At 34.9% G+C, this 14,295-nt stretch overlaps 1 protein-coding gene across 1 annotated transcript; it reads left to right on the forward strand.

Annotated features, from left to right (window-relative positions):
• On the forward strand, positions 1,532–13,589 carry LOC109843299 (proline-rich receptor-like protein kinase PERK8). The gene is made up of 8 exons (XM_020412229.1): positions 1,532–3,205; positions 3,287–3,691; positions 3,787–3,873; positions 3,952–4,022; positions 4,131–4,207; positions 9,250–9,397; positions 11,916–12,077; positions 12,953–13,589. Exons 1-8 carry the CDS (start codon positions 2,200–2,202, stop codon positions 13,181–13,183), a joined length of 2,187 nt encoding a protein of 728 aa, XP_020267818.1. The 5' UTR covers positions 1,532–2,199; the 3' UTR covers positions 13,184–13,589.

A 14,295-nucleotide genomic window follows, 5' to 3' on the forward strand; every position in this document is an offset into this window, starting at 1 on the left:
TAGGTTATGCTTGTCTTAAGTGATAGGATAATCTATACTTAATAAATCTAAAATAAAATATGGTAAAAAGAGAATAGTTCATGAATTTATAAGTGAAATTAGCTAGTTGATTTAATTCTAGATTTCTCATATCTCTAATTGAATCCTCCATCTTTACTTTCTTGAATTTCCTCTTTGCTCTTGATTTTTCTTTATTTGCTTCTTGGTTTTATTCCCCTTTCTATATCTTTATCCCCTCTCAATCTTGTTTTGTTTTCATTTGCATATAATCACAACCACTCTCTTTATCTCTCCACAAATCACATGTTTCACTCCTAATTGTCACACACACATCTTAAGAATCGCTTTTGATTAATTCCTACAACACCTTCCTCGTGGGATTCGACCTTTTTTTATATTATAACTTGATAATTGTGCGCTTGTAACTTTGGTTATCATTTTTACCCTATCAGTAACTACATGATTCTGAGATCATTAACGGTGTCGTTACCCTTCCAATGTACATTGGTATATTATTTATTCTATAGTTAATTTTTCCACTGAAAGGACAAGCAATAAAAGTCATATTATTCAACATCGAAAAAATTAGATTATACCATTTAAATAATTTTTAAAAAATATTATCATGCCATTGAATAAGAGAGGAAAACCCTAGATGCAAACAATCTCATAATCCATATATGCAATGCAACAATCTCATAAATATAGCTCTAATTTTAATCAAAAACCTTAAATAAATAAGTGAAAATCCTAAACCCCAATATGAGCATTCTATGCTCTAGAATTTCAATTTAAATTTAAGTATACTACACACAAAAACTGACAATCACCACAAAGATATCTAATTGATATTAAATTTTAAACCCTAAAAATTGGATTTTGATGAAAACTCTAGATTTAAATGTTGAAGAAGAGAGAAAAACTCTAGATTTTTAAATGTTGAAGGAGAGAGAAGGAAGAGAAATTACCTAGAGATCTTCGACAACGGTTCTTGTCGAATTTGGGCGTAAAAAGGGAGTTGTGTGACTCATATAGGCGGAGGAAAAAGAGAAGTATTGGAGGTAGAGAGAGAGAGAGAACAAAATGATACATGAGGGGAGAAGTGTTGGGTACGTACATGTAAGTGGCGAGCGCAACATAAATAGTTGGGGTTAGAAACCCCGACTATTTCATCACTTAGACAAATCTGCAATTCAGCGAGAAGGGGAACTACATGGGCGCTCCCTACCAAATAACCTTGGTTGCCAAACCAGACGATTTTGGTCAGGGTTGGCAATCCCGAGAATATTTGGCTTTAAGTTGTATTAGTTGGGTTTGGTAATCCCCCTCAATTGGAACTGGCTTCTAATTGGTTCGGGGATTGCCAAGACTGACTAATTATGATATTGCTTTTTCTTTTTATCGACTAGTTTCTAGCAACGATGTTGACATAATTGGATCAACTTTTCTAAATAAAAGTGGGTGGGGTCTTTTTTTTTTATTTAATAAATTTGAGAATAGGTCGATTTGAAAATTTCTCCATGCCGACGTATACATAGCAAGTGCTAAGTTGTCACTCTTGAGTGTCTGGAGGGGGAGGGGAAGTTGGCAAAAAAATCCAGGATGGCAAGAAATCCGAGTGGCTTGAAGAGGGGAAACTGGGAGAGCGATGGTAATGCAGCGCCGAGAGAAATGGAGTTTGTTGAGGGCTTTGTTATTTCTGGACCGAGAGTCGATTTTGGGCTTGTTCTTCCTTCTTCTCCTTCCTATTTTTGGGAATTATGTCCCTTTTGTTGCAGCACTCCCCGGTGTCAAGCGAAATATTATTTCAATGGTTAATTCAAGAGGACAACTTTTTATTTGAGGGGGGAGAAAAAAATATCAGGAGCGAATGAGGTAAGAACATTGGCCTTTTCTTGTTCCATCTTTTAGGTTTAGGGCTCCTTTTGTTCATCCTGATCCCTTCTCGTTTCGTTTGACGAATTTCATTTTCATGCTTATTGCCGAGAAATCTTTGATTGGTTTTGATCCCAATTTATCTGTGTATTTTCATTTTTGAGAAGATAAAGGTACAATTGTTGTTCCTTTTGTTGATCTTTTACCCTATACATTACAATTGCATCCGCAATTGCAATCAAAATTGATAGAAAAATCAAGCAGCAGCAACTGGGCATAGAAAGGGAAGGAGAAGGAGAAAGAAGAGGCCGTGAGATCGAGGAAATGTCGTCATTTCCTCTTGAAGCTTCCTTTTCTCCTCCTCCTCCTAATGTTTCAACTGCAAACACGACAAACCCTTCACCTCCCAATTTGAATTCGGTTCCGATACCAGCTTCAAACCCAGCACCCCCTCCCGATTCAAATTCGAATTCATCTTCGGTGACCCCTCCTCCTTTTCCTTCTCCTCCTCTTTCACCTCCTCAATCCCCTTCCCTTCCTTCTCCTCCTTCTAACGCTTCAAATTCAAATGGAACATCCGAGAACATTCCTCAACCTCTACCTCAATCTCCGCCGCCTCCTTCTTTACCTCCACCAAGCCCCTCACCTCCTCCTTCCGTAAGGCCTTCTCCACCCCCGCCCGAATCCCAACCTCCTCCTGATCCTTCGCCGCTGCCTCCTATTCCTTTGCCCCCTCCACCGGCGGAACCTAAGGCTCCTCCGCAACCGTCCCCTTCTCCTCCTCCCAGTCCATCTCAATCATTTCCTCCTCCTCCTCCAACCTACATTCCCCCTCCACCTTCGTCACAAGTTGTTTTCTCACCACCACCACCACTCAATAGTAACCACCATTCATCTCCCCCTCCGTCTAATCTTCCTCCTGCCGTCCCCCCTAACCCCGAGCCAGGCACGACGCCGAACACATCCACGAACTCGGGTGGCCCTCCATCACATCTATCTCCTACCCGGTTGTCTCCTCCATCTCCAAGCGGGTTGTCTCCCCCAACTCCAAGCTGGTTGTCTCCTCCATCTCCAAGCAGGACATCTCATTCATCTCCAAAGGGGGTCTCTCCTCCATCTCCCAGTGGGTCATCTCCTCCGTCTTCAAGCAGGTCACCGAATTCTAGAAATGATTTTGCAACTGGAGCTATCGCTGCAGGGTCTGTTGCGGGAGCAATAGTTGCTGTGTTCGTTGTGATTATTTTCTTCTTAAAGAAGAGGAGGAAAAAAACAACAAACAATTTGGAGCGCCCATACAATCCTCCACCTAATAGCTTGGCTTTACAACCAGGTAATTGACTGCTTTATGCAAACTCTTATGCAGATCTTGTAGTTCCAGCTAACATAATCACACAATTTTTTTCCTTCTCAGATATGCTTTATGCTTCAAAACCAGCAGTATCTCCTGTTCTTGGTGCCCAATTTCAAAATTTTGCTGGGTACCCTGTGATGCCAGACTCTGGGGGATCCAAGTTATGGTTTACCTATGACGAGCTTAGGAATATCACTGATGGATTTTCTAAAGAAAATCTCCTTGGTGAGGGTGGATTTGGTTGCGTGTATAAGGGTTGCCTGTCAGACGGGAGAATGGTGGCAGTGAAACAACTTAAAGTTGGGAGTGGACAGGGCCATAGGGAATTTCAAGCGGAAGTTGAGATCATCAGTCGTGTTCACCATCGTCATTTGGTCTCTCTTGTGGGACACTGCATAGATGAGAACCAGCGGTTGCTTGTGTATGACTACCTTCCAAATAAAACTTTAGAGTATCATTTGCATGGTAATTTGATTCGAGTAGGATTTGGCCTCATAATAATTAATCAGGTATTATTATGCTTTAAATATTTTTAATATGGCTCTACTCTTATTAATCAGAGAAAAACTTGCCTGTTATGGATTGGACAAAAAGAGTGAAAATCGCTATTGGTTCTGCTCGTGGATTGGCATATTTGCATCAAGATTGTAAGTGTGACTGTCTGTCATCATGATAAAGATATTACTTAGAATTATCTGGTCATATATATATTTTCTTTGTTTTAGGTCACCCACGAATAATACACAGAGATATAAAATCTGCAAATATTCTTTTGGATGAATCTTTTGAAGCCCAGGTATAGTTATAATACACTACTTCTTTTCATGTTAAACATAGATTGTACATCAATCTTGCAAGAATTTTTAGCTTTAGCTTCACCATCTTCTAATCTAAACTATTACAGGTTGCTGATTTCGGCCTTGCAAAACTAGCAAATGATGCCCATTCACATGTTTCAACGCGTGTCATGGGAACATTTGGGTAAGTCTTATATTCTTCGTGGGTGTACAGAAAATTGCTGATTTTTAATATTTTTTTAATAAGTTGTGCACTTAGAAAATTGTTTATTCTGGCTTCATGTACCATGAATGTGTATCCTAGATGCTGTTTAAATTTGGTAGTTAACTCTCACTCACAGGTTTATTACTTATTTTTAGGAAGAGAGACTAGCTTGAACTAATGTAAGCTACCGCGGTACTCACCGGTTGAGTGAATTCTCATGAACTTAATCACTCATATCATATTGTTTTCTTCTTCAACTACTATTATTATTGCTTATAAGATTTCTTCTTTGTTTGTCAGCTATCTGCACTATATGAAACCTTCTTGAATATGTGATTTCTTTTTCTTGACATTCATTTTCTCATAGGACACGTTTATATGAAGCTGCCCTTTCAATATCACAATGCCTAATTTCTGATAAAATATAAACTGATCAACTGCCACCTTTAACTTCAGTTTTTTGTTTTGGATTTGTATTATAGTATTTCTTAATTTGATCATCACAGAATCATAAATGTGGAGTACTGTGTACTTGTGTTTCGATTATAAATAATGTATATAAAAGGAAACTGCTAGAGATTGTACAATATATGCATTGTCAAAAATAAAATAAAAACTCATGGACTTTGTTTTTACATACCTTAAGATGGAAGATAGTATCATCATAAAATAGATTATTGCCATTGTTTCCATTCAATTTCCCATTCCACCTCCTTTATTGAAAATTATGTAATTAGTAAGTAACTTTGTTGATAAATGCCTAAAATCATAAATACCACTATATTTTTTTTCAAGAGCTAGAGTTGAGGTACTAAACCATACTTCGGAGTTAGAGCTGTTGGTATTGTGTCGCTAATTGAGTGTATTATTTTCATTATGTGCTAAAAGAAATTTGCTATGGATTTTAAAAATCTATGAATTGTCAAAATTCCATCAAATTTGCAGACTTTCTTTTACATACTTTAAAATGGAAGAGATTATAAAATAATAAAATAGATAAAAATTAATCTTTTTAATTTTTTTACCATCCATTAATCGAAACATTATGTAGTTAATAACTCTTTTAGTTAATGCCTAAAACTATAAATGTTATTACATTTCCTGAAAGATGTAGTAATCGAAGTACCAAATTTTATTTTAGGGTACGGGTACTTATACGGGACACGCACGACTATACAAATATTTATATACACATGTACTATATATTGGAATTAATAATTTATATGAGCACATCTATAAGAATTAAAATTCTTATAGCATTTTCATGTTTCTTTTATTATGTTGATTATAAATTGGAAAATCACTGGTTTTGAACTAGACATCCAAGTGATCTTTCAAAATTATAATTCTTAACTTGACCTATATCCAACGAGTTTTAAGAATTGGATGTGAAGTGTAGGATATACGTCCGCAAAGTGTGTGACAAGTGTTTTAAATTAAAACATGTATTGTATAGTTGAGTACATTCCCTAATAAATGTATGCATATATGCAAGGAGTGTCTAAGGAGTTTGGATATAAGTACAACTTCAGATTGGAAGTACCTAGATAACATAGTGTTTGTTAGTGTTATCCAGAAATACAAAGCAAAGACCAAAATACGTTTGTAACTTTATAGAAGGAACTACTTAGACCTTGTATGCGTGACTTATGTCTTGGTAAAGGCCACCACTTTTTCTAACTTCTTATAGCAACTTGTTATCTTTTCTAAAATTTCTCTAGATAAAGAAAATAGTGAATCGTGTTCATATATTGCATTTTGTTGTCTGTAGATTACAATAATTTATCATATTGATTTTAAGGATCTTAATTTTTTTCTTGCCATTGAGATCTATTACGCATCATTCTATAGAAAACAAAAGTACAAACATCTCATTTTGTGCACATTCTTCAAACATGTTGGATAGAAGTACAAATCTCATATGAAACTAAATTCATCTGATTTCTTATAAATAAGATTGAAAGCAGTGGTGGGACCTATCTTGGGTCTTTGGGCTTGTAAATGAAGTGAGGGGGATATTAGTGCAAAGTTGAAAGGTTTATAGAGGTTTTTGATATTCTTGGGGCTCAAAATAAAGAAATATGTTTGGCATATGGTAAGGTTGCTAATGGATTAGATACGGTTTAGATATGACACTTGCTATGTCTATATCTACATGCTAAAAATAGATGCGGGTTTCCTTCGGGAAGAAAAAGTCATATTTGTATCTACCAAAAAAAAAAACTGACATGGTTCAGATATTAGAGGAACCGAATATGGATACAATTATGAATATGAATCGGATATTTGGCAAACAAACATGAACTAGATATATAAAAAAATATTAATTTCTTTATTTTGCATCATAGAGATAATAACATTACTTACTATTTGATGTATATTGCCTACTATCAATTCCAAAGAATTGTACAAGTACTTACTATTTGAAATATATTGCCTACTATCAATTCCAAAGAATTTTGTACAATATCTAAAACAACCAAGATAATTCAATTCTCAAATGGTCATAACCAAAGTGCATTACGCAAAGGGAAAACTTTTCTCTATCACTATAAGTAAAATAATCTAGTATTACATAATATTGACCATAATAAGTCTAAAATGCACAATTAATTACATGAAGAAAGCACAATCCGCATACCAACTAAACATATGATAATCACTTCCAAAACGCAATTGTAATAAATAAAATAGCAATATCCGTATTCTTGTCTGTTTATCCATATCAATAAAAAATATCCATTTACAAAGTTTAGTTAAGATATCCAAATTCGTATTTGATATGGTTATGGATCAGATCGGAGTCGTATCCGTTTACACCCCTAGTTAGTGGGAACATTTTGTGTGAGCTGGATAAATAAAAGGAGGGTGAAGGCATGGAATGGAGGTTTCAATTAGGAGTTTAGTATGAAGGAGAATAATAAGCAAGAAATAAAATTAAAGAGAAGCAATGAAAATAGAAAGAGTTTTTAAATATATAATGTTCCTCAGGAGCTATTGTGAAACCATCCAAAATAACTTAAAATTTTAATTATTATAAGAATTAGAAGTTTCTCCTATGCGCAAAGATATACTATGCGTTTTTAAAATTTTTTGGGTAGTTAACCCCTTAAAATTTTGGCCCATTAGGGATAAACACAAACTATTTAAAATATCACAGAACACCAAAAAAGTTGTGTCATATTGGTAGGTTATCTGACAAAATGGAGTGGGGGGATTAATTGACAACCTTTTGGTGTTATGTGACGTTTTTAAAAGTTTTGGTGTTATCCCTAAGTGTGCCAAATTTTAACTGACAACCTTTTGGTGTTAATTGATGTTTTTAAAAGTTTTTGGTGTTATCCCTAAGTGCGCCAAATTTTATTTTTACATTTATCTTTATTTTTATTTTTTGGGTTAGGGTATGTGAAATTTACCTTATATGAAGCAATGGTGTAGGTAATTTTCCTTATGGGGACATATGCTAAATTTCATAAATGACCAATAGAAATAATCGAAATCCAAGATGTTGAGTGTAATTAAAGCTCTGTATATTTTCTTGATCTTAAACTATGGTGTAAAAGATGGAGATTTCTGATCACTTATAATGAAGAATTGAATCTTAAATAGAAGTTAGTTATAAGCTATTCTACTCACAATATATATATATATAGAGAGAGAGAGAGAGAGAGAGAGAGTAATGGGTATGCTTGGTAGTGATGTGACCATTTTTAATCCACTCATTTAATAGGTGGATAATCAATTGAGAATCATTTTTAAATGGGCACCTTTAAATGAGTGGATGAGAAGCATATAATAGGAACTTGGTATCAAGCACAAATTTGTGCTTGGTAGTGAGGTGTCTCATTCCCATCTGCTCTTCAACCTATGTAAATGTGGTCCCCCATTTGAGTGAGTGGATGGAAATGAACCACCTCACTACCAAGCATAATAACTTGTACTTGGTATCAAGTTCCTCTATATTGCTCCCTCTCTCTTTATATATATATATAGTCTGTCGCCATTTGTTGTTCTATGTCCCATGTACATTCTTCTTAGCCAAGAGAAGAGAATTTGGGTGAGAAAAGGAGAGTGCTCCCTGCCTTGTATTGTAACTCGCGTTTCCTGATATACTATTCACATGTCAACCATTGCCTCCTTCGGTCTCTTTATTAAAATGGTCTGTAAGCTAGCTGTACTCAAATGTCTCACCACACTGGGGAGAGCATGTGGAATGACAATGGAAAACATGTACTATCAATTGCCATTAAATTGGTAGCCAGTATGCTAATTCACATTCACGATGCAAAATTTCTTTAGTTATTTCTTTAGATTATGATAATTCATATCAATTAGATCAATTGAAAACACTGATATTGTTTGTTATGTTATTATTTTTTAGATTGGCTGGGAAGTCTTGTGTGGGGATTCCTTGCTAAGTATCTAAAGTTTTATTTTCTACTTTGTTCCTTGTAATGCGTGAGAGATCTAAGAGAATTTAACTAATTTATTATTGATTTCTTGTTTTCTAAGTGGGTTTGTTGTTGTCGTTGTTCCTATTCCTGTTGTTAGTTCGTTTTTTCAACATGTCAATCTGCTATGTCTCTTTTAGTTTAGGTTTCATTAATGAAAAATTGTTTCTAGACACCTGGGGTTCTCGAAGCTCTTTTCCTCCTTATCTTTCTTTTAGGATGGATTGCACATTTTGTCCACGGACACAGGCCATATGCAAACCTACGCAAATAGTGAAAGGATACATCTTTAATGGCTTGATAAACTTGTGAACTATCATGAAGACACAGCTGATTGAAAGTTCTAGATATCAACATCTTTTTAAAAATTATCCAATGCATTTAAGATAAAAATTATTTATATCTTTTATGAACAGTATGCATCTTTTGATTCTTAAGAGTATTTTCCTTTCGGAATGCTGATACACAGTTATGACACAATTTGATACTAGTTATTAGAATGTGTACATACAGTGCTTGTCACGTTTATACTTATGATGCTCTTTTTTGACACTTAATTTACCTTTTCAGGTATATGGCACCAGAATATGCATCCAGTGGAAAGTTAACAGATAGATCTGATGTATTTTCTTTTGGGGTCGTTCTTCTAGAGCTTATTACAGGTCGCAGACCTGTTGACCCATCTCAACAATTGGGGGATGAGAGTTTAGTTGAATGGGTATGTAAAAATTCCTCCTTATGTCATTAATACTCTGTTAAAGTGAACAAGAGAATTATGACACTATCCTCAACTAAATTTAAGTTCTGTAGTTTTACTCTCTACATTGTTGTCCCGGAAAGCTTTTCTATATATTCAGAATGGAACTACATTTGTGTCCCTGTTACAGCCTTGAGCTGAGCCAGGTTGTCTGAAACTTTCACAGTTTACTTGATTGGCAAAAGAATATTTTACAAAAACTGACATACTGGCATGCCAATTACATTAGTTGTACATAACCAAATTTCTTTGTATAGTATGCGAAACTGCCATTAATTAAATGGTTAAGTACACGTACACATTCTGTAGTATCGTTGTTTTGAACTTGCTATACCTGCAGTTTCATTGTTGCAGATAGACCCCCTGGGTTAATCATTTTAGAATCTTCACATGGATTCACCAATTTCACACTGGGGCAATATCTACCAAACTTTCGCCAAGGATAAAAGAGTAAAAAAAAAACGTAACTTAGATCGTCTATGTGCAATTATCCCCGGGATCCATCTGCAACAATGAAACTACAACAGTTCAAACAGCGATACTACAGGGGATCTATGTGCAATTAACCCTTAATTTAATTGAGTGTTGGACTCCTATACCTGGTTGAAGTTTTATCTAAAGTAGGAATGCAGTCATTTCTTTTCCTGTCTCCATTTTTTAATCAATCCTTACATACCTCAGCATTATCATTTCAACTACAGCAATTCCCTTGACATGTTTCATAAAGGTATGGCAAGTTTTCTAGCTGTCTAAGAAATTTATTTTCCATGATTTTGTTAGTGGGTAGAAATGTTCACTGCCATTTATATGCTAAGGTTACATTGTATTTCAGAAGCATTTCTCGACTTTCAACTATTTCCCTTTGATTTATTTAAAAGAAGTGATCACTTCTGGTATTCTTTCGATCATGTAGCTTACAGACTCTTTTTTTTTGTGTAGCACTAAAAGTTTTGTTCTGCTATCTCATGATTCTTAAGATTCTAAGTTACGTGCAAATACTCTCTATCTATGAGTAGTTTCCATGTTGGAGACATTGGGCGCAATTCTGCTTGCTGTGTTTTCAAATACTCTCTATCTATGAGTAGTTTCCATGTTGGAGACATTGGGCGCAATTCTGCTTGCTGTGTTTTTGTTTTGCTCTACTAAATTTTGTCAAACTTCTGTTTTTCTTTCTTTCTTTCTTTTCCTGTTCTTTTCATTTTTTTTTGTGTGTGTGTGTGTGTGTAAAGTTCATGTTCTTATAGATGCGTAAAGTTCATGTGCGCGTGTGTGTGTGTAAAGTTCATGTTCTTATAGATGCGTATGCATCCAGGTTTCTTTGTCATAAAGCTTCTTTGAAAATTATTCTTCCCTACTCTCAACAATTAGACATCATCACCTTATATGCTAACAATTTTCAATTGAATGGAAAGAAAACTCACACGAGTTGATTACACACACAAATTGTATCTTTTTCTATTCATCCTAAGATAATAAAACTACATAATCAAGAATGCATCAACTGAATTGTATAATTTTTTTAGGACCAAGGTTAGGTTAATGTGGAATCTTGTGAGCAGTATTCACCTTATTGTGAGGAGATTTTTTTTCAAATTTCATACTGAATAATATGGCACCCTTATTTCTCTCTCTCTCTCTCTCTCTCTCTCTCTCTCTCTCTCTCTCTCTCTCTCTCTCTCTCTCTCTCTTTCACCTGAACCTGTTAACTTTTCTTGTCGTCTGTTAACTATCACAACTATGTGTTAACTTTCACATGAACCTATTGACTATTCCTATTGTCTATTAACTTTCACATGAACCTGTTAATTCTCACCATCACAAGTTAATTTTATAGTTTATTTTAAAACCTGATTGGGTTTCTTAATTTGTGCAACATTGATACTTCTTTGAATTTATCTCATGATTCTTAAGATTCTAAGTTACGTGCAAATACTCTCTATCTATGAGTAGTTTCCATGTTGGAGACATTGGGCGCAATTCTGCTTGCTGTGTTTTCGTTTTGCTCTACTAAATTTTGTCAAACTTCTGTTTTTCTTTCTTTCTTTTTTTTCCTGTTCTTTTCATTTTTTTGTGTGTGCGTGTGTGTGTGTGTAAAGTTCATGTTCTTAAGATGCGTATGCATCCAGGTTTCTTTGTCATAAAGTTTCTTTGAAAATTATTCTTCCCCTACTCTCAACAATTAGACATCATCACCTTATATGCTAACAATTTTCAATTGAATGGAAAGAAAACTCACACGAGTTGATTACACACACAAATTGTATCTTTTTCTATTCATCCTAAGATAATAAAACTACATAATCAAGAATGCATCAACTGAATTGTATAGTTTTTTAGGACCAAGGTTAGGTTAATGTGGAATCTTGTGAGCAGTATTTACCTGATTGTGAGGAGATTTTTTTTTTCAAATTTCATACTGAATAATATGGCATCCTTATTTCTCTCTCTCTCTCTCTCTCTCTCTCTCTCTCTCTCTCAGATTCGGCCACATCTGGTGCGTGCTCTTGAGACAGGAGAGTGCGAAGAATTTGTAGACCCAAGGCTTGAGAAGAATTTCGTGAAGAGGGAGATGCTGTTAATGATTGAAGCAGCTGCTGCTTGTGTTCGCCATGCAGCTTCTAAGCGTCCTCGCATGGCCCAGGTACCAACATCAAGTTTATTCTGTGATTAATGTAGGAACTAAAGTCCTTGATATATTTCACATTTCTAGTTCCCAATTAATAATTAATTAATGGGTTAATTTCAAGAACCCCCCTGAACTTCATAAATCTTTGAGAACCCCTAAATCGTCTCACTGTACGATTATCGCCTGCAGTTACTTTAAGTTGTCACGTGCTTTGCACATGACAAATCTTAGACGATTTTAACCATATCTACTGGTCATAAAACCTTTTTACTCTAAGCATTTACATTGTTATGAGAATTTCCACTAGTTCATCGGGGTCTAGTATGATTTTGAAATTTCAGGAGGTTTTCTATGGTTTATAAAGATAAGGGGTTTTTGTCCAAAATTCCCCAAAGTTCAGGGTTTTTTTTGCATTAGCCGTAAGTGAATCTGCTCTGACTATTATATATATATATATATATATACCTATGATATATATACTATACATATACTATATACTATAGTTATATAGTATATGCCCAGGAAATAGGGTATGCTTCGGGCTACCCAAGGCCCCCACAAATTCTATGCCTTAGCTAGTGAGGTGACACCACATCCCCTCGCATTTCATTCAACAATGGCAGGCGACCACATTCACATCGGTTTGAGAAGTGCATGGGGATATTCAACCATGGGTTGAATAAGTGGAGGGGTTATCACACTCACCCTACGAAGCAACAAACTTTTTGTGTCTTTCAGGCGTACCAAGCATACCCATTCTCTTTCTCTATTTCTCTCTCCTCTCTCTCTCCTTCCTAATATATATATATATATATATATATATATATATATTCCTTGCCTTCCCAAATGCATGACAGTTAACTAATTAACTGTAACTTTTGTTCATTCAGGTGGCAAGAGCTTTGGACATTGAGTGTGAATCTTCAGACCTCTCCAATGGCATGAAATTCGGACAGAGCCAGATTTACAACTCCGCTCAATATTCTGCAGAGATCCGGATGTTCCATAGATCAGGGTTTGATAGTGACGGGTTCAGCTCCGGCTATGACACCTCTGGTGAGCATGAAAGGATATCACTGTTCAGCAGCGAGTACCAAACGCGTGAGGCAACCCCATCATAGACTGACCACTTGTCTTTCTCAGCAAGGATCTTTGTCACGTATGCTTGCGAGCTGTGATACATCATATCATCATCCTTCTCTCGCCTGGTGTCACTGTGTTGTAATTGGAGGAAGGAAACATTGTGCGATTTGATATACATTGAACATATGCTTTTGTTGAGGATGACTGCGGACTACAGCTATACCGACAAAATAATAACCTAAAGACCGATGGGAACTCGAACTTGTACAACTGCTAAGAACTTTACACGGGTAGTTTGTCATGTTCTTTAATCTTGCTTTTAGAAACATTAGTTATAGTGTTGATTCACAAATTAAGGTGTACATTTCTATATAGTACCAAAGGACGTAACAGGATCAGTGTAACATATATCTCGTAATTCTTGATTGTTGGTAAGTTGCATTCTGATGGAGCTAGAATCTGCGTGCTTGCTGTGGTGAGCTCCTATCAACGTATTCATGCCCAGGCATTTTTAATTAAATGAGTGTGGTGCATGTGTGTTGCATATGGATGTACTTATTTTGTCTTTCTAAACCTTTCTTATATTATTTTTTTATGATTTATTATAAAGTTTGATTTTGGAAATAAAACCTTGATGGCTTATGTACAAATTTCTCATCATTCAAACCTGAGACTAAAATATAAAGTTTAATGAGATTCATTATGAAGTTTATCAATCTCTAAATTTTTAAAGCTTTGGTGCTCTTATTGTAAATTTATGAAATTTTTAGGGTTCTTTATGCTAATTTCAGATTTATTCTATAGAATTATATATATGTTAAGACTGTTTGTGCAAATTTTATGGTTTACTTGTAAATTTTACAAATTATGATGCTTTTATAAAGCTTAGCACTTTACTATAAAATTCACAAATTTTGGTATACCTAGAACGCATATTTATTTTTTAGAACCTTTAAAAATCTAAAAATTATAACTACGTTTACTATATAATTTAAGATGATGTATGACATTGAGAATTTTATAGATGGGTTTTTATATGCAAATTTTCAACATGATATAGCATTTAGATGAAAAAATAAATTACTTATTGAAAAATCTAATTTTACATATTTTTTGTATAAATATGGAAATTTATTTTTAAGATTTCAAC

Source organism: Asparagus officinalis, chromosome 5 (genome assembly GCF_001876935.1).
Source record: "Asparagus officinalis chromosome 5, Aspof.V1, whole genome shotgun sequence".
Classification (NCBI taxonomy): domain Eukaryota; kingdom Viridiplantae; phylum Streptophyta; class Magnoliopsida; order Asparagales; family Asparagaceae; genus Asparagus; species Asparagus officinalis.

Excerpts from the sequence above, each read along its gene's own strand:
- LOC109843299 (XM_020412229.1), top strand. The coding sequence starts at position 2,200 with ATGTCGTCATTTCCTCTTGAAGCTTCCTTTTCTCCTCCTCCTCCTAAT. Across the intron at positions 3,206-3,286 it reads TAGCTTGGCTTTACAACCAG|ATATGCTTTATGCTTCAAAA; the intron begins GTAATTGACTGC and ends TTTCCTTCTCAG. Across the intron at positions 9,398-11,915 it reads ATGAGAGTTTAGTTGAATGG|ATTCGGCCACATCTGGTGCG; the intron begins GTATGTAAAAAT and ends TCTCTCTCTCAG.